This window comes from Rosa rugosa, chromosome 1 (assembly GCF_958449725.1).
Source record: "Rosa rugosa chromosome 1, drRosRugo1.1, whole genome shotgun sequence".
NCBI classification, from domain to species: domain Eukaryota; kingdom Viridiplantae; phylum Streptophyta; class Magnoliopsida; order Rosales; family Rosaceae; genus Rosa; species Rosa rugosa.
The window spans coordinates 33,865,472-33,886,086 of NC_084820.1; the positions used below are offsets into that span (position 1 = coordinate 33,865,472).

The following is a 20,615-nucleotide window of genomic DNA, read 5'->3' on the forward strand; positions in this document are numbered from 1 at the left end:
CTTTAGGGGCGACTCGACCAGTTCTCGGTAGAGTTATCTCTAAGGTGGGCCCCGCAGGGCCACCTCGGATTTCAGGGTGAAATTCGGGGCGGGTCCTGTCAACTTGCCTCGTTGTGAGCGTGTAAAATATCCAATACTCACTACGAGGGAGCTACTTTGCCAAACTACTTGCCTCACAACTAGCAGCAATTAATAGTTCAAAACTTCAAATGGATTATTATGGGAGAACTTAAGAGATTTAAGTTATTTTGAACGGCCTTGTCCAATAGGCCTTAGACTTATACAATTTCTATAATATTGATGAAGTGGACCTACCAAGCAACAAAAATATTTGAAATTTTAACCTTAACTATTTTTTTTTGTTATGATAAAATCCAACGGTCGAATTTGATAAATTCTATTTCCTCCATCATGTTGGTTATGGAATATTGGAATGTATACTTCTCCATATAACTAAAAAAACAAGTTAGACAACATTAGTAGGCATTTGAGAATTTTGTGGGATCCATATAATCTAAATTGGAAATCGATAAATTTGAGACTAGCCATATATTTACAGCATATTAATAGGTACTATGTAAAAAGATTAACCAGATCAGCCGTCATTTTGACATCGAACAAAGCGGTCAACCCTCTATACGATTATACTTCCCTAAGGGAAGTTGAATCACAAGGAGATAAATTTTCTGAAATTTTTACGTTAGTTTATATAGCTCATACTCATGATGGTGTGAGAGCTGACAGATCGAAAAAATAAGTTGTGTATGAGTAGTTACGAGCATATTAGTTTTATGTGTATTTAGGGTTTATGATTAACCACATACATCGAGACCCAAACGACAACGAAAATAGTTGAAATTTTGACCATAACTATTTCTTCTTGTAATTATAACATCCAGCAGTCGAATTTGATAAATTCTATATCCTCCACCTTGTTGGTTATGGAAGGTTACTTTTACATGTAACTAATAAATAAGTTAGACCACATGAGTAGGCGTATTTTGTGCAATCCAAAAAATCGAAATTGGAAATTGACAAATTTGACATTATACATGTATTAATAGTGTATTAACATGGACTGGGCAAAAAAACAAAAATAGGGTTAGAAATTTGGGGGCGGGGGTTTGGGAAACAATTTGTTATCCTTCCTCAGCATTGATTTCAATATGTGTTGAGGTTTCATTGCTAAAAATCCAAGCTTTTGTGAGTCTAAATGCACCTAATGTTATATTTCTATGTGTCGAGGTTTGATTAAAAATCCACGCCTATGCGAGTATGAGTGCACCCAGTATTATAGTCCCAAACCTAATCAATCACTCACCTGCATTTTTGGCTCAGTCACTCTCGTCTCTGTAGTAAAGGGTTTCAAATTTTGAGTTGAGAGTTAGGGTTTGACGGCTTATGACACCTAGCCAAGGAAGATCCCACCACAAGGTGAAACAACCAAGAGCCCAGCGAGGCCTACGATCTCAGAAAGCACATCCATCTATAGATGGGCTCACGGATGCAGTAGTAATGGCAACACATTGTGATTATACAACATGTGATTATGTATACAATGTCTAACACATTGTCATTTCTCACAAGATATTGAAATGAAAATTGTCATTTCAATGTTTGGTTATTACTATCCTTTTCGTGCATAAAATCAAATTAGCTTTTCATTTCACCATAAAGGGCAACACCTTAGATGTTGTACAGGGGTAATATATATTTGATACACCTTTTCAACTAATAATTTGTCTTGCCAGAAAACAAAACTTTACTAATAAAATCCTATCTGCATAAAGCAGAGTTGTCGACTATACAAATTTTCGGTACGCCTCCATATATCACACAAGTAGATATGAAACACTTTGCACTGCCCGGGATGCCAACCTGACTTTTCAACATGCAACTGATCCATCCCACCATTCCAGTATGCTCTTTCGATCATATATAAACCCAAATCCTTTGTAAAGCTCTGACCCTTCTAATTCTATCCTAGTCATGTCTGTCCTTTTTTGTGTTCTATATTGATTTACAGCTAAGATGGATCAGGAACTACTCTGGCTCCTCACCTTCTCTTACTATCTGCATACATCAAAATGCACTTTTAGGCAAGCAATGAAAAGAAACAAGAAAAATTAATTAGCAGCAAGCATATAATAACAAGGGAGAGCAAGTAATGAGTTTGAGTTTTTTTGGTCAATATGATGAGATTCTGTTTATGAGAGCAACCATAGAGTATTGTCAATGCTTTCCGATAAAAACTACTTGTAACTTACTGTCATATTGAAACTTAGAAACACTTTTCCTTTTCCAAGGCTTCTCTATTTATGGTTCGGTAAGGGATAATCATAGGCTAGATTTAACTGGAATGATGCAGTCATTATGCCAAAAAATGCTTCAGACGACAGACCATATCTGTCGTCTGATGAAGTAAAAATATGTTGTCTAAGTGGCTGTCGTCTCTAAGCCATTCAGACGACAGATATTCTCCGTCGTTTCTAAGCTACTCAGACGACAGATTCAGTTTAAGTTCTGTCGTCTGAAGTACCTAATATTGAAGAATCGGAGTCTATCTGTCGTCTGAAACACCATACCACTACATATTAATGTTGTTGGAAATTCACTTCATCAACGGATTCAAAAAATAACTGTCGATGTAGTTAATGTAAGATGACGGAGTTTTTGTTGTTTCTGTCGTTTGATTGAACCAATATTAAGCTTAGTTGATGCTTCTGTCGTCTGATTTAAAGAACAATGACAGTTATATGTTGTCTGAGAGCTCTTTGAACTCTATTTTTCTGTTGTTTGAACGTGGTAGAAACAACATATCAACCACCTACTTCTGTTGTCTGAGAGCTCTTTGAACTCTACTTTTCTGTTGTTTGAACGTGGTAGAAACAACATATCAACAACCTACTTCTGTTGTCTGAGAGCTCTTTGAACTCTACTTTTCTGTTGTTTGAACTTGGTAGAAACAACATATCAACCACATACTTCTGTTGTCTGAGAGCTCTTTGAACTCTACTTTTCTGTTGTTTGAACTTGGTAGAAACAACATATCAACCACCTATTTCTGTTGTCTGAGAGCTCTTTCAACTCTACTTTTATGTTGTTTGAACTTGGTAGAAACAACAGATGATCATTTGTTTCTGTTGTTTCTATTTTCTTGATACAACATAAATTGTGAAATCTGCATATATCTGTTGCCTTTCAACCATTTCAACATCATTCATTTACAATCATCAAAACCATAAAATTGGACTAAAATCAGTATTCACAATGATGCCTACGTTTCATTGCATCAACATCATCCAAAATACAATCCATAGTTCCAACTCTAAACCTAGCCAACAGTTATATAATGATCGAGAGAACCAAAAAACCATCTTATCTCGATCATTTACCTAATATTGCACCAAGTCAAATCTGTTGGTTCACGCCAAAGACAAATCTGCGAGGTTCTTGGGTTCACAAAAAAGTAGGGAAGCTGCTCCAAGATGATCCCCGTGCAGAGTTTCAATGCCAAGCTATGTCTCCACCTGCATCAAAGTCATCATGCCCCTGAAAGTAAAGTAACCATCTCTTTACAAAAGGGTGCCTACCTCCAGCCACAAGTCTGCAAAGCGCTCGGTTTAGCTCATCTTCAATCACAAATCAGCAGCATGTTTTACTTGGCTCACCTGCGATCACAAAACTGCAGAAAATACAATGTGGAGGAGTTATGCGAGTTATCTGATACTTACAGCAAGCACATAATTTCAGGGGCATCGCAAATGCAAAGTTGTTCGATCAAGTTCAAGTGGTGAATACAGTGAAGTATACAGGGGAAAATGGTCATGGATAGCATTGAAAAGCTCATTGTGCTACCTTCTTGGAGGCTTCCCCAGTATGTATCGAGGATTGAACTTGTACAATCAATCCTAAGACCGCCTGAAAGCCACGTGATGGACCAGAATGAAGCTCGGCTATTTCCTGCATAAAGTAGCTTTCTCCTTTTACTAAAAAATGTGTAAAACAAGTTACAGAGCCAAGTGAGTTGTACTCTTGTGGTCAGAATCTCTTGGATTGCAACCTCGGGAAATATCATATCGTTTCTCTTACCTTGAGAGTCACAAGCACCGAAATATTGGGGTGGTCATGTTTTCTTCAAAAGATATGGTACCTGAAACAGTTTTGATGAGAACTAATCAAAACACATAAATCCCATATGCAACTAAAAGTGTGGTGCTGCTGTAACTTTTGTCCGAGAACTAAAGGGGAAGAGATTTCAGGATATATATATATTCAAGTTAATCATTGTCAAAGTTTGCTGTAAATTGCCTTGAACATGTGTCAGACAACAAAGTATAATTAAAGCTTTATCTCTTCCCTCTTTCACTTTGATCATAAAGCGGTGGAACAATGAAGACCAAGCAAAGTCCATGATCATGCCTTCTATTAAAAGGCTTGGCGGTGGAAACTGATCAGCACATTTCAAGACAACAATTTCATATTCATAATTGTCAAACCATGAACTAAAGACAAAAGCTTTGGAAACATGCAGCAAGTCTCTCTTAAGCAAAGTTTAGCTTTGTGTTTCCTTGTCAATCAAAAGAAAATCATGCAAGGATATTCAAAATGAGGCACAGTGGACATCGGTGGAAAAGTAAAGAGAGCAATCGGTGACATCCAAAAGAAACATATTTACTAATCCTTGTAAACTACAAAAACAAAAAGAAACGAAGAGTGGTAAAAGGAAACTGTAAGCACTCTGCACTCATGACATAAGAACACTCTCATAAATTGGTTTATACAACATTTCTAGTATACAAACAGGCAGAAATCTCTACCATGGTTTCCAGGAATTTTGAGAGCAAAGCACGATACAAAACAAGAACCAATTTCTCAGAGACCTCAAGAACCAATTTGTCAGAGTTAAAACTGGGATGTCAGCTTAGTTTTCAATCCTCACAAAAATCCCATAAAACAAGTTACAGAGCCAAGTGAGTTGTACTCTTGTGGTCAGAATCTCTTGGATTGCAACCTCGGGAAATATCATATCGTTTCTCTTACCTTGAGAGTCACAAGCACCGAAATATTGGGGTGGTCATGTTTTCTTCAAAAGATATGGTACCTGCAACAGTTTTGATGAGAACTAATCAAAACACATAAATCCCATATGCAACTAAAAGTGTGGTGCTGCTGTAACTTTTGTCCGAGAACTAAAGGGGAAGAGATTTCAGGATATATATATATATATATATATATATATATATATATATATATATATATATATATATATATTCAAGTTAATCATTGTCAAAGTTTGCTATAAATTTCCTTGAACATGTGTCAGACAACAAAGTATAATTAAAGCTTTATCTCTTCCCTCTCTTTCACTTTGATCATAAAGCGGTGGAACAATGAAGACCAAGCAAAGTCCATGATCATGCCTTCTATTAAAAGGCTTGGCGGTGGAAACTGCACCAATGTAGAAAAATCACACAGCAATACTGAAGAGCTTACTCAGTGTCAACCGGCCATAAATGTCACTAGTTTCTAAAATGACATGCATTTGCAAGAAAAATTATAGCATACATACCTGCATAGAAATGAATAAGTATACACTGTGATTAAGCTTCCAATGGCCTAGCTCATGAGCTAGAACAGCTACAATTTCCTCATCATTTTTGCACTGCAAGCACTCATTTACACACATAAATACCTTTTTTCCACAATGATATATACAACAACAAACTAACCGAGACAATACAAGTTTTGATAATTTTTTGGTATGAAATTAATACATGCTGGATCAGTGTATCATAAAGGACAATCCTCTTGTTCTTAAAAAATCCATACATATAGGCCTGTACCATGATATATAGGTAAGATGATCGAGAAAGTCCACAAAAATTCAGAACAACGTAAACATTGTGAAAGTCCTCACATTGCTGTGACTTGACCTTATAGATCCATCAACGACAAACAACTTCTTTAATTTAATGGAAACATGAGGGAAGAAGCGAGCTTCTCACTTTTCTCCCTAAGCGGACCCTCCGGAAGCTATAGTCTCAAATAATTAAGTACGAAAATAAGACAACAAAACCAAACTTAATTAATGAATTAATGGTGAATGAATCGATTTCAGTTAGTGATCAATATATATTTGGAACACTTACAGGGGTGAGCTTTTTAAAGAGTGGGGCTATTAGAATAGGGAGAATTGTTGGTCAATAAGAATCACATATACCTTCATTCAAGACAGTAGGCTCTCGACTTCTCAAACTTTTCTGGGCTGATTACTCCTTCCAAAGTTTTAGGAAGTGTTGGAAGTTTGAGAGCAGCATGTTGGCGGAAATCCAAGTAAGTTTCAAAGTTGTACATCAATATCATAAAACCTGTAAAACAATGAGGGTATATGTAACTTTACAAATGGAACAAAATGAGGCAATAAAAACCCAAAAAAGCGCAGACCTTTTTCACTTCGAACCATCCAGCGCCATCATCATCTAGAGCTTCTCCACTATTCTCCATTCCCAATTGATCAAATCCCAGATCAATTTCACCACTCTATTCATCAAAAGCCCCAATTTTTACATTAAACCAATATCAAAATTCACTTCAATCACACAGCCAATACCAAAATACACGATCTTGGCGATCAAAAACGAACTGGGTATTCAACAGAATCCGAAAACGAAGATGAAATGAGGTAAAGTTTGAAGCTTTTTGGTTGGTTTTTTTTTTATCTGTAACGACTCCTCTCCTTGACCAGAAATCCTACATAACCCAATTAACAATCATATATATAATGAACAAACATTTAATTCGGTCAAAAGCTATAAACCCAGAACCAAAAGATAAACACCCAACCCGATTTCAAGAACAACAATAAATTTTCAGCAAATTTCAAACACCCAAATCGAAATGAACCCTAAACCATCCCCAAATCCATAAAATTAGAATAACACCCAAGTCTATTTCAACCACCACATCTCTAAATTGATATCACAAATCTAATTTCAAAGGAAACCCCAAATCGATATCTCAACGAAACCCTAAAACCCAACACAAATCAAGGTCGAAATCCTAACACGAAGATTGAGACTAACCGTGCAACAACAGTATACTTTGTAAAATCGGATCGAAGAACTCCACCAACAGTGTCTTCTTGACCTAGATCGGGGAGAGGTTGATCGATGAGACTCTTCTGTGTAAAAAACCTAGATCGGGGAGAGAAGAACCATAATTGGGAAAGGGAAAGGATGTTGCTGATCGGGGGGAGAAGAACCAGAATGGGAGCTGCAATTGCTTAATTGGGGTCTAGCTCGCGGAGAAGGAAAGAAGGCTTCTGTTTTTTTAACCGAGTGTTTAGAAAACTCGGGGTCTAGCTCACTTAAGTTTTAGTTCAGCCAAAAAAATATTTTTGTCCAAACAAAGAGAAATAATTTCTCCATTTACTCAGACAACAGAATTCTGTTGTCTGAATTTTCTAAATTACAACAAACTTGAAAAAATTGATCTAGTATTGATTTTCATACCATTCAGACAACAGAAATAGTTAAAACTGTCGTCTGAAGACGTTGAAAAAAATCAGACAACAGAAAAAACCTCTTCTGTCGTCTGAGGGGTATGGTCTGAAGCATTTTTTGGCATCGTGAGTGTTTCAATCAGAGCACCTTGCTTGAGGAAATTTGATACAGGGTGTTCTACTTATCTGCTTTCTTTACAGGCCAAATTAACATATTATGCTACAGAAACCATTTCCCCATCAACAAAAATCAGCATTACTGAAATGATCCAATATTAAATGACAGTGACTTGGTTGATGAAAATGGATAATCTGTATTTATGCTAATCTCATTTCTTTATAGGCCAACCATGAAATTACTGATCATATATCTATATTAGGGTGTGCACAACTACAATCATTAGCTTTCAAGTTTTGCAATATACTGAACTTTGCTAATTAGAGCCCTGCTGAAATAGTGAAATTGGATTGGAGAAGCAATGACTCAGGAGCAATAGAAATCTACCTAAAAGAAGTATCAGTTTATCCTTTTTCCTGCTAGATTTAGCTGCTTTACTGATATTTGTAAAAGACAAATACTCTAATTTATTAATGTGCAGGCTGGAAATGCTGTGTTCTAGACAGATAGTCCTAATGTTCATAACATAGTAATTGGTCAAGTAAGATGATCGCTGTCAGCACAGTGGAGCAAGTATTGCCTTCTTACAACAACATAGAAGACATAAAAACACGAAACACAAGGAACACCAAAAAAATCTCTCAGTCCCATAATTATGTCACCAAGTAAACAAGAAAAAGAAAAATTATAACCCTTCCAGAGACCAGAGCTTTATCATAGCTGGTGCACAAGTGAAGGAATAAATATAGCTTACCAAATACACCATGCAATGGGATATGAAGTTTCCGAACTAGTCCAACAAAGACAGAAGCAGTTAACAAGATACAATAATCCTAAGTCTAGTACGGAATATATACCTGTCCCAGGAACAGCAGCACAAGATAATAGTGCAGAAGCAGGAGGTGGCATGTCAAAACCGCTAATTTTTTGCTGCAAGTGGTTAACGTCAGCATTATGAACAAAACTAATATACACAAGTCAAAGACAAAAGCATATGTGGAAGATTACTTTACCCAGAAATGAGAACTCATATACCGACATGAAAACATTTCACACTAACTTTGGCTAACCCATCCTTTAACCCATGGTTGCCGTGTTGCTCATGCGCCGGATTTGACTAAGGTAAAGTTTTACCTCGGTATACAGAAGACGCTCTCATGTTAAACTAGAAAGTGGTGGTATGGTAGTTACTTCAGAACTAGTCAACTACATAAAATTCTGACTACACAGAGTACACTAAAGATTGGGCTGCTTTGCTCATCCATAAGAAGCTTCAGCAATCTTTCATTCAGTCTAACTCCCATTCTTCAGCCTCCTCTACTACCATTTTGTATTTATCGAGCTCCAGAAAGTAAGCTCTCTGCTTTTCAAGGTCTGGCGAAGTGTACACAGAAGTTTCTTTTTTAGCTGGTACATATTACAGATGGATCAAAAGTGAGACAAATATCGATTCTGTGTTTCAAAAAGATACAACCTCTTGGGACAAAGTATAGACCTTATAATTGTCAGTATTGTTTAAACAACTGAGATGCAATAAACAAACCATCTTATGACGAGGTGGAGTAAGTTTCCCAGTACAAGAAACTAGAGAGATGAGGAAATTGCTGCATCGAATGCAAAGGCAAGTAGAACTTGAGCTCACAGTTTCTTTGGTTCTGACAAATCAATCAGCAGCGCAGCGATCCTGTCAGCAGTTTCTTTTGAAACAAGTTCAGCTACAACCTACCGAAATATTTATATATATGTGTTACAGGACAAAAAATTCAAAAAAGAAGAAGGCTGATAAAAACAAATCCAGAGTGGGAGGATGCATGTAAAATGCCAACTTGGATGTGTCTAAATCATTTGAATAAAGAGGAAGCAATTGCAATTACTTTGATATAGTTGCATTAAGCAATTAAAACTACCATGCTAGAAGAGCTATATTATATATTAGATTTTTTAAAAGGTGTATGTGCTTCAAGTAATAAATTTCATTTTGAAGATGCTGGAGTTGAAAACTAACACATAAGCCCAAATATGGGTGCCTTTGTTTAATTTTACTTCTGCAGAAAACTGAGGAACCACATTCATTTTTCACAGTGATAAATTTTATTCAGAGCAGTACAACTACAAAACTTTTCAGGCCAATAATATAAAGTCAGAACACCAGAGAAAAATATAAATGTGAACTGGATTGAAAAATAAAATAAACAAGATGAAACGTACATAATAAACCAAAGTCCTGAAATGAATCACTCATCTGAAAATTTAGCAATTTCACTGGTAATCGATCTTTCAATCTCATATTCAAAGAGAAAAGACTGAAGCAATAGTAAATTCCCTTGTCTTTGTAACCTCAAGCATTGTTTACACACACAAAAAGATAATAAAGACTGACCTCTCCACTGAACTCAACTTGAGGCTCTTCTTTGAGCAGTGCTTCATGTTCCTCATTGGCATCAACAACTAGTGCAGCTGGATGTTTCCTATGGTACTCACAGATCTGCACATGGACTCCTAATCCTTCTAGTCACACATGAATAAACAGATGCACGGTACATGAGCGTTGGGTATCTCATGCATCAGAGTTTGAGTTTTGAGAGTAAACATTACAGAAATGGTTACTAGTTTTCCTGCTTTGCTCAATTTCATCATAAATTTGCCAAACTAGTTTTACGATGATTAAATTTCTCACATTTGAAAATCTCAAACTAGGAAAATAATAATACAGTGGGAAAAAGAAGATGCAAGAGAAAGAAAGACACACCTCATTATGCAGCAAAGTGGATTCCCAAACAATTAAATCATGCAAAGTGTTTCTCATTCCCTATTGGCTACAGATACTCGCGCGGCCTGAGATGGTGATGATATATAGAGAACCTGAGATATCAATTGCAACATATACTCGCCCCAAAGTCCTCAATTAACAACAACAGATATCAATTGCAGCATGTATACTAGCCATATATATCAATTTTAACAAAATTGCAGGGCGCTTATAGAATCATTGTACAAATTACTAACAAAGCAAAAAACCATGCATTCATGAAATACTTACCCTGCTGGGCTAACTCAAAACAGACATCAATTCCAAATGGCTGTAGCAATTGATATTGGAGGAGAGCAAACGGAGAATCTCTCCAGATTGCTGTGTTCTTCGTCAAGGGCGCTGACCTGCCGTTTGGGATTTTGTTTTGATCACAAGGTCAGTCGGGTCCGGGTTTTGTCTAAAAATCTGAGAATGGTGTTATGTAATTCGCGTCTGGAATCACAACCCCAAAAGAGATCACCGGATTCGAAAAGTGGCAATCCCCCAGACTCATCAATTGCTTGATGGAACCAGCACTACATTCTCAATTTGAGATGACAGGAAGATGAGCGTTCAACTTCCAGTCATTAAGATTCCTTCTGGACCCAAAAGAGTTAACACATTATTCTGGTCTTGGTAGCTTCGCAAATTATCAAGAACGGGTTTTGTCTTCTTCTCTAATTCCTTCCGGTGCTCAGCCAATTCAACCAACAACCCATGGCTAATTTCTGGGGTAAGAGTAGTCTGTCCAAGCAGTTCAAATCACACTCTTATTCAAAACCGATAAACAAGGACGGCAATAAGCTAGGAAATAGACTGATCAAGGTTCATCAAGAGAGTCGTCCTAATAACTGATTGTCAAGACTGAATAGGGCTTCAGTTGCCCAAAAAGCAAAATGGATCATCTGAAATTGTTTATGCTAGATTTTTCTAAAATTTGAGCAAATTGAGGCTGGTTTGCTCAACTGTGAATTTTGTTTTCTCAATTGAACAACAAGCTCGATCTAAGCTGAGATCAAGTTAGAAAGAAGAACAACAGACTCGATTTTGTCAGGAAGTGCTGATTAAACTTGAAAATCATCATATGAAATTGCATTGTTCCACACATGCATGAATATTGAATTACATTATGACAAAAAACTATAACCAAGTAAATAAATAACAGTACATGCTCAGCTTCATATCTGCAAATGAGAGCTGAAGCTAGGAACCAAACAAACCAAAAGCACAATCCATTTTAGGAAGAACCAAACTTGATTTTCGTACTTGTGTCAGTTGTGTGTGTCACTCTATTTTTAGCTGTTTCTTCATGTACTCGCATACAGCATCAGGCAGTGGACGGAGGATGTATTGTGTACCAAGTCTGGATGCCGGTTAACCCCAGGACTGCTAGAGCACCCAGTAAAGCCATGATAGCCCAGGGGCTTCTGAAATGATCGTGATAGAATTGAGCCATCCAGACAGTCAACTTGGTTTTCCACTTGGTTTTGCAGTGCACTTCTAATTGGCCATAGACACTGAGGTATGTTTCACTGTTAGGCACCAAATCAGTACCTATCTCATTGAAAAGTTTAGCCACCTCTTCATCACTCCCAAGGAAGTTGCGTAGTACGCCTGCCTTCCTTAGCTGTTTAACATCATCTGCATGATCAATCAGTGAATCCAGGAAGCATATGTAAGAGGTGACCCCAAAGTCATTTTGGAAATCAGGACACATCTCATAGGCTACCAAATTCAAGAACTTGGGCCCCATGGAGTCGTTTACCGATATTGGTGGAAGACTTAGGAATCCTACAAAGCCTAGAGAAGTAAAAGATATGTCCCTCAAGGTGCTTCTCTTACTAGGCTTTAAATGGATCCCTGCTGCTTTAAGCTCCTGTATGTTGCGGAATGATTGTCGGCGATCTTTATGTTTTTTCTTCTTGTGGCGGTCTGGGGGACCTAGCATTTCTGTTCGGAGAAGCTCTAAAAGATGAGCGGGCGGCTCTTCCATGTTTATGGATGTACCTCCTAGTGGACGTGTTCTTTTGTCCGCTGTCTCTCTAACAAAATCATCGATTACGGTCTTCAAGTCCGCCTGTTTGTCACTTTTCTGCATCAACAACTCGAGGACTTGGTAAGGGAGTTGGTTTTCTAGCAAGAACAAATCTTGTTTTGCAAAAGCCACCTGATCTCTCTTGATCTTGAAACTTGCTAACTCATGGTGCATAAAGGAGTATATGAACTGTAGGGTTGAACATCCATCTAAGAATAACAAGTCTGTGAGGACCTCGTCGGTGTAGGACCTTGTTGCTTCCTCATTGTAGCAGTCCTTTAGTGTGCTGATGTTGTCCTCAATGACCTTGTGCAAATCTTCAGCTTGACGGCCACTTTCTTTGATAAATTTTGCTGCCAGTGCAGGCTTGAACTTCTCTGCCAGCTGACACCTTGCTTTATTATGATGGAAAGGACCAATTGCTACTGCCCTTGGCTCATAGTATTTCTCAAACTTTCGGTGATCTCGGAGCATGTCAGGAACCCTTTGGATCTTTGGTTTTGAGCTTTGAGACTGAGGCTGAGCTAGCCTTTCTTCTGCTTCCTTTATGTTTTCGAACAACTTCTCCTTGGATGACTGTTCAGGGATTGTGATGCTCCGACTTGGAGTTTCATTCATGGAAGCCATGTTTTCGTTTCGTGCCATTTTTGAAGTGCCTGTCTAAATAAGGTAACTCTGGCTCTTTGAGTACTGGTTCTAGTGCCTGCTTGTATAGTAAGAACTAAGACATGCCACAGAAACTTGTGGATTACGAAAACGTAAAGGGTAGTAATATGCACATTGCTCAGGATCTGCATATGAAGTTTGGTATTATATGTCTTACGAAAAAAACTTAAACTTTAAGTGCATCTCAAGTCACTGATTATGAGGAATGAGCTGGAGATGAGCTCCTTTTAACTTTATTCCCTATCTAGCAGGGAGCATCTTTTGTACAAACTCGACACTCTACCTGACGATTCGATTAACTTCAAACCCCGCAAATCCAACTGACTAATATTACTTGGGGTCGTTTATTAAACTCAAAAGAATGAAAAGCAATATGCGATCATAGACAACTAGAGCAAACAAAAAGTTTGAGATAACCTGTCAGACTACCAAGACTTGTATGGTAAATGAACATAAACAAGATGAATATTTTATTCTAAATAAATAAATGTTGCCGCAATAAGCATCATATATACCTACAATCCATCCTTGAAAGTGTTTCAACATTCAATCAATCTTGTACTTCAACCGACTGTCCAAAAGGACAACATATAAGAGTCTTCAATTGTCTCTGAACCAAATTTTGATGAGGGCCAAAAGCATACGTAACATAATTCTAACTAATTAAGGGTACCAAAAAAAGTGAATTCATTGCTTAGCCAGTAATATGCGTTGATATAAGAATATCGAAATGACTAGTTCTGTGAAAGCTCTCGGCTGCGCCTGGCAGCAGCAACAACTGCATTCATCAATATTCCACGAAATCCAACCTTCTCCAGCTCATGAATGCCAGTAATGGTAGTTCCACCAGGTGATGTTACATCATCTTTTAGCTGACCTGGATGCTTCCCAGAACTAGTAGCCATAGATGCTGCTCCTAATACCTAAAAAAAATAAAAAAATAAAAGACAATATAAACAATCAGAGCTCCTCATAACAAAGAATCCAAGAAGAATAAATGGAAATTGCATAATGAGGAATGCCCTGAAGAATCAATGGAAATTGCGATGAAGTTTAAGTGGACATTAGTACTACAGAAACTGTAAACGCGCAAATATTTTAAAAATATCTTGAAAACAAATAAAAATTTTACATTTATCTTTCAGATTTAAAGCCACTGAGTATTCATAAAGAGTTGAGATTTAAAAACGAAAAAGAAAATTCAGTTCTTTAGTTACTTTTTTTGTGCAGGTAATAAGGTTTAACTTCTTAAAGTATAGTGATTTATAACTAGGATGTATTACATGCAATACGTCCCTTTTGTGCAACTGCATTGTCAAAATTTTGAGAAATATAACAGGCACATGTCATACCCACGCACATATACACGATGGTGTGATATCATGTGACTGCTTTAGTATGTCATTTGACTTACAGTTTGAGATGCTAGACCCAATGCAAGTTCTCGCGGTAGACCTGCAGCAACTCCTCCATCTGCCAAAGCCTCTATAGCCAAATATATATATGCAGGACCACTACCGCTGTAATTTCCAAACATATATTAATCAAAACATATTTTTTTAAAAAAAAAAGCTTGAATGAGAAACATTGCATTCTCTGAAAGATGCAAGGAAAGAGGAACACAGAATTATCATTTCACAATAGGAGATAAAGTAAAGATACTGAACAGTAGAATATGAATCAGTATGAGTTTATTTCATGAATTGAAGTTACATACCTTAGGCCAGTAATTGCATCAAACAATTTTTCATCGGCTTTCCAAATCTTGCCTACTGATCCAAATAATTCAGCTATTAAGTCTCCATCTTGTTCTGTTGCAGCTCCTCCCAAGCTCAAAACTGTTTGAACATAGGAATATAGGATTAAGAACTTCACCATATTCACTCCACTTATCAAATTTTTAACACAAAATTAAAAAAGCAAAGTAGAAAATTAGAGGCAAGAGTTTGAAAACCCATATGCTAACCATGTAGGACCATGAAGATTATGACAAAATAAAACGGATATTTTCGCCAATATCATATATAAACTTGTCATCCAACCAAATGCAGTAAGACAATACGCATTTTACAAGTCTTCTATTAGGGTGGATAGCTCTCTTATTGCAAGCTTTTGTTGAACATATAATGAGAAAGGAAATAGTGCGGGATTCAGTATGTTAAAGTCTGCTACGTATCATATTGTGAGAGTTCTGAAGGCAGCTGGAGTAATCCATGATATAGGCTTTAGAAATGTTATCAACCTAGTAGACATAAAATTACCCTTAGTGCTTTCCGTGACATAAGAACTGAAAAGCTGATTGGATGAACCAATCCTCATAAATGAACATATTAACTATACAAATAAGAGATTGGTTCTCCAAAGGACAACTTGTTCAGCCCTACACATACCCTTTGCTGGAAGCTAATGAATTTGGAACAGCATCCATTTACAACTGATAGCTTACAAATAATTTATAAATAATATCATTTACACATTTTTGTTTTTATTGAGCCTAAGCCTCAGATTTAAAATAAAATGATAATAATTTGTAAGGATAAAATAATAATAATAATAATAATAATAATAATAATAATAATAATAATAATAAAAAGCATCATCAAAAAGATAGTTGAAGTACCTGATGCTGCAACACCAACAGCAGAAGGAGTATTGGGCATTACCCTGATAAATCGGCTGTGCCCGGCCCAATCCTGAGGAAAACGGAACAAATTGGTTAGGCAAAATACAACAAGCCTAAGGCTAAAGACTTGAATTTCATATATTGTAGGAAAAACTGAGAGCTCAAAGTCATATGTGAAACTTAAAAATATAATTAAACACATGAACCATGATATGTACACTCGTACATGTAGAAATCAATGCGCAAAAGCATGAGCAAATAGGAAGAAACAATGAGCAGCTATACTCTTTCAGATTATGATTTCAAAAGCTGAAGATGACAGCAATGTTTATGCATAACATGTTGATCAAAATAAGTTGTTTCCTGGATTGGGCCTTCCCTGGTATTGAGAGCACAGTTACTAGAGTCATCATCAACCAACTACTAGTGTGTGCCTCGTAAGTCATTATTATGCTTGAGCTATCACTAGTCTTCTTTTTCTTTTCTTTTTGTCTCTTTTTTTTTTTTCACATGAAACAGAAGCATTCACTAATAATTCACTAATAACGAAAGTTGCAACAACAATGGAGATTGAATGCAGATAAGAGTAATAGGATGGTGAAAGTGAGAGAGACCTGGAGATCTTTCAATTTGACTCCAGCTGCAATTGAAACAAGCAGCTTCTTTCTGGAAAGCAATGGCCTCAGTTGCAAAACTACATCTTTGACTGCATAAACCATTATCATAAATGTTCACTAAACAAACACAACATCATCAAGTCCAGAACCAAGAAACGCTTCTGTCATAAAAGGGCATACATACCGACTTGAGGTTTGACCGCGAAAATGATGACATCACTCTCTTCAACCACCTGTTATCACCATACATATCATTATGAACACGAATCCAAAAAAATAGATAGATGCAGATTACAGACATGATGAGAGACAAAGAAGAAGAAAGAGGAGGGGATGGGGCCAAACGTCGTCGTTGCGAGGGAGTACGTGGACGCCGAAGGACTCGAAAGCTTGGAGTCGAATGGGGCTGGAATGGGAGGTAGTGATGCGATTTTCGGGGGAAGAATGCCTGATCGGACGACTCCTCTGGCGATGCTCTCCGCCATTTTACCTGCTCCGATGAACCCAAGCTTGTAGGTCTCCGTCGGGATGGGTAGCGCCTCCATTGTTTCGGGATATTTTTCTTTCGTTTTCAACACCTTTTATCTCACTTTCTTTTGTATTTGTGTGTGCTCTTTATGCTGTGGCGAGTTGAGTGTTGTGAAGGTGGCGTTTTGGAATAGGTACTTGAGACCTAATTGCCTAGCTGTGTGGTTCTTTGGACATTTTGGACACGAATCACGATTACTTGATCGCCATTGTCGGAATCAGCTACTTTTGGGTGTGTGTGTTTGGTGGGGTGGTAAGGCTTTGGTCTCATATATAAGAGGTCAGGAGTTCGAGCCCATCAAGGGTGGGAGTGGGGTGGTGTTTTGAAAAAAAAAAAAAATTGTGCAATGCCATTATATTATTATACGTGAGAATAGTGATTTTATTGGGAACTTCAAATCAGCTCACTTGAGCTCACTGTATTATGAATTATTAAATGATATATATAACTTACTATAAAATGACTATTAAGGACAATAATTATACCAAAAAAAAAAAATATTGTTCAAGTGAAACTCTAATTTGTGTTTGGCCCAAACTCTAGGTTACTTGACCTAGTGGTAATAGGGTTTAATTAGAAGAATCTAGAGATTATCTTTCCTTGTATGTTTCAGACTCTATGTATTGTAAACCTCTATATAAAAAGCCTCCTATTATCAATGAGAATACACAGCAATTTCCTCTCAATTTCTGATTCCCTAAAACACGTTATCAGCACGAAGCCCTAACCCTGAAACCCTAAATTCGTAGCCTTCAAATCCCAAAAACCTCCGCCGCCCACCTTGAAGCTCTCACCTCTAGAAGCCCAGAACCGGCGGCGCTGCCTCCAGAACCGGCCGGAATCGACCTGAACCGGCCACCTGAAGTGACCAAACCGGCCTCCCAAGAAGAATCCGAAGATCTCCTGCCTAGTTTGCCATCTTCCCGTCCACCTTCCACTGCCATATTTTGTCAGTAGCTGCACCTCGTCCCCAGATTCCGGGAACCGAAAAAACCATCACTGGAACCGGCCTGGAAACATCCGAACTGGCCGCTTGAAGATACTGCACCACCGAACCGCCGCCTACTTCAGTCAACCCTGCCTCAGTCAACCCAGCACAGCAGAAGCAGCCCAACTTTAGCTTCGGCCCAAAAGAAAGGAAAAACCCTAGGCCCAGAAGCACTGCAGGATCTCGGCCCAAAGTCAGAAGCCCAGAAGCCCAGCAGCCTGAAGCCCACTGACGTCAGCCCTGCGTCATCAGCCACGTCAGCATCCACGCAAGCATCCAGTCAGCACACAGTTAGCGTCCAGTCAGCCTGCCACGTCAGCAACCGGTGCCACGTCAGCAGCTCGGTCAACTCTGGTCAACACCATCGGTCAACCTTTTCCTGCCACTTTTCCGGCGACATTTTTCCGGTCAAGATTTCCAGCAATTTTTCAAGGTAAACTTTTCTAAAAGTTCCCGTTTTTGAAGTTTTATTACTTTTCTCTTCTTTTTCTCGGGGACTTCCAACATCCCTTCTTCTACCCCCCCTTTCTTCTTCATAGGGGAGACCAATAGCCGAACTGTGGGGGTTCGTGCTCACTCCAAGCTTGGAGCTTGTAGAGTCCTCCAAAACTTAAAGTTTGTTGAGAAGAAAAACGATCGACCACATACATCATTGTTTCGATCTAATCCAAAACCCCTCTTGGAATCGGATTTTCTTGGAAGCGACTACGCTCAGAAAATCCCTAATTTCTTGGAAGCGACTACGCTCAGAAATTTTATAGTTTTTCGTGGTAGCCTTCTTCGCTCCGAAACTAACCCTATTTTCTTGTTGTTTTTCAGGATGAGTAACCTGAACAAGTTGAGCTTCGCTCCACTAGAGACAACAGGCGCAGGATACCACAAGTGGGTCCGTGATGTGCGCCAGCATCTTAAGGCTGATGGGATCCTGAGTACGATCCAAGAGCCAAGTCAGGACGTGCTTACTCGTCAACAAGCTGCTGCTTTTGAAGCAAATAGAGCTAAGAGAGAGGCGAATGAAGCTAAAGCCATCATTCTCATGACAAGGCACATGAATGACGCGCTCAAGAATGAGTACCTCATTGAGGAAGACCCAAGAAAACTATGGGTAGAACTCGAGCAGCGTTTTGGCAACGTCCGTGATTCCCTGCTTCCAGACTTAGAAGTGAGATGGCATAGCCTCCGCTTCTGTGATTTCAAGTCTGTACTTGACTACAATTCAGAAGCACTTCGTATCAAGTCTATGATGGAATTCTGTGGACAGAAAATCACTGATACGATGTTGATCGAGAAGACTCTCTCCACCTTCCCCGTCTCTGCATTGATGATAGTCAAAAACTATCGGATTGATGTCAATGCTAGATGCATCACAAGATTTCATGAGCTAATTGGTGTCATGAACGTAGCTGAAAAGCACGACAACATACTTGTGAAGAACTATAACTCTAGACCCGTGGGAACCAAGTCAATTCCAGAGTCTAATTATAGTCGCGCCTCCAAGGGAGGACGCAAGGAGCGACACCCTAAGAATAGGGATAACTCTGGACGTTCTGGTCCATATTCTCGCCCCAAAGAGGAAGGAAATAGCCAAGATAGGCGTACACGAAACCGTGGAGGGAAACGTGTGAAGAGAGAGAGAGAGGCCAAGCCTCCGGTTATGGTGGTGACGCCACCAAAGGCAATAATTGTCCTCAAAGTGCTCCTAGAGCGCCTTGATCAAGGGAAACTGACCATAATGATGCTTGTCTCAGGTGTGGACTACCAGGACATTGGGCAAGGGCGTGTAAAGCATCCCAGAATGTTGCAAACTCATACAAGATGTATCGTGAAGCAAGGGAGGCAAATTACATGGAACAAGAAGATCAAGATAGCGATCTCGATCTAAGGGTGGAAGACTTCAAGGGGATCAAGACCCAGAAACTGGCGATTTTGATTAAGTCTTTTTATTTTCCAAGAGATGTAGGCAATTGCCATATTATTTTTAGTGGATGCCAATGGTTTAATCTTTCTTCAAAGTAGGCGTACTCAATGTAAGTGTAATGTCTAGGAAGGTTTTGAGATAAGTGGTACTTAAGCGAGCTTTGCTCCACCGACATCTCTCTACTCACCTGGTTATATTTACATTGGAATTACCGAAAGGAGTTAGATGACCGCCATTGTTTTGCATTAGCTAGTCTATTGGATTAGATTTTCTTTGGTTAAAGAAACGATGATGTAATTCCGTTTGGTTTATTAATAAAAGTTGAGTTCTTTTCTTTATGACTCCTTTTTAATTACGAGCTTTTCTTTTAGGAATGGATGAACTTCAATGTCTTGCGGATAGTGCGACTACGCACACCATTCTACGACATAGGAAATTATTCTTAGAGATGTTGCCTACATATTCCTCTGTGACTACGATGGCTGGGCCATCAGGTTTAGTTCAAGGACATGGAATGGCCCAATTCCTATTGCCAAATGGCACCTTGATTAAAGTCACTGAATCTCTCTACGCTCCTAAGGCAAATAGAACCTTATTGAGCTTCAAAGATATAAGAGCCAACGGATTCCATGCGGAAACGCATAATGAGAACGGAAAAGAGTTCCTTTGCATTACCTCTAATGATTGCGGACGAAAGTGCATCTTAGAGAAGCTTATGTGTCAATCTAGTGGACTTTATGTCACTACAATTCGACCAATTGAATCCAATAATGTCATAAGAGAAGATCTCTTGGATTCTGACACATATTGGCTTTGGCATGACTGA

At 38.4% G+C, this 20,615-nt stretch overlaps 1 protein-coding gene, 1 long non-coding RNA gene and 1 pseudogene across 7 annotated transcripts; all 3 read right to left on the reverse strand.

Moving 5' to 3' along the window:
- Positions 1-3,179: 3,179 nt before the first annotated feature.
- On the reverse strand, positions 3,180-7,343 carry LOC133724720 (uncharacterized). 6 transcript variants are annotated; one of them, XR_009853934.1, is made up of 9 exons: positions 7,086-7,343; positions 6,448-6,543; positions 5,921-6,371; positions 5,778-5,840; positions 5,573-5,665; positions 5,044-5,451; positions 4,093-4,153; positions 3,859-3,963; positions 3,180-3,685 (listed from the first exon to the last, which is right to left on the reverse strand). It is a non-coding gene; the product is annotated as an uncharacterized LOC133724720 (long non-coding RNA). The 6 variants fall into 6 exon arrangements; XR_009853935.1 differs by lacking the exon at positions 5,778-5,840 and having other exon boundaries at positions 6,224-6,371; XR_009853933.1 differs by having other exon boundaries at positions 5,573-6,036; positions 6,224-6,371.
- A 3,942-nt stretch (positions 7,344-11,285) lies between these two features.
- LOC133735780 (UPF0481 protein At3g47200-like) lies at positions 11,286-13,159 on the reverse strand. Its single transcript, XM_062163218.1, has one exon. It carries the CDS (start codon positions 13,091-13,093, stop codon positions 11,741-11,743), a length of 1,353 nt encoding a protein of 450 aa, XP_062019202.1. The 5' UTR covers positions 13,094-13,159; the 3' UTR covers positions 11,286-11,740.
- A 402-nt stretch (positions 13,160-13,561) lies between these two features.
- Positions 13,562-16,945, reverse strand: LOC133735791 (pyrroline-5-carboxylate reductase-like; annotated as a pseudogene).
- Between the last annotated feature and the right edge of the window lie 3,670 nt (positions 16,946-20,615).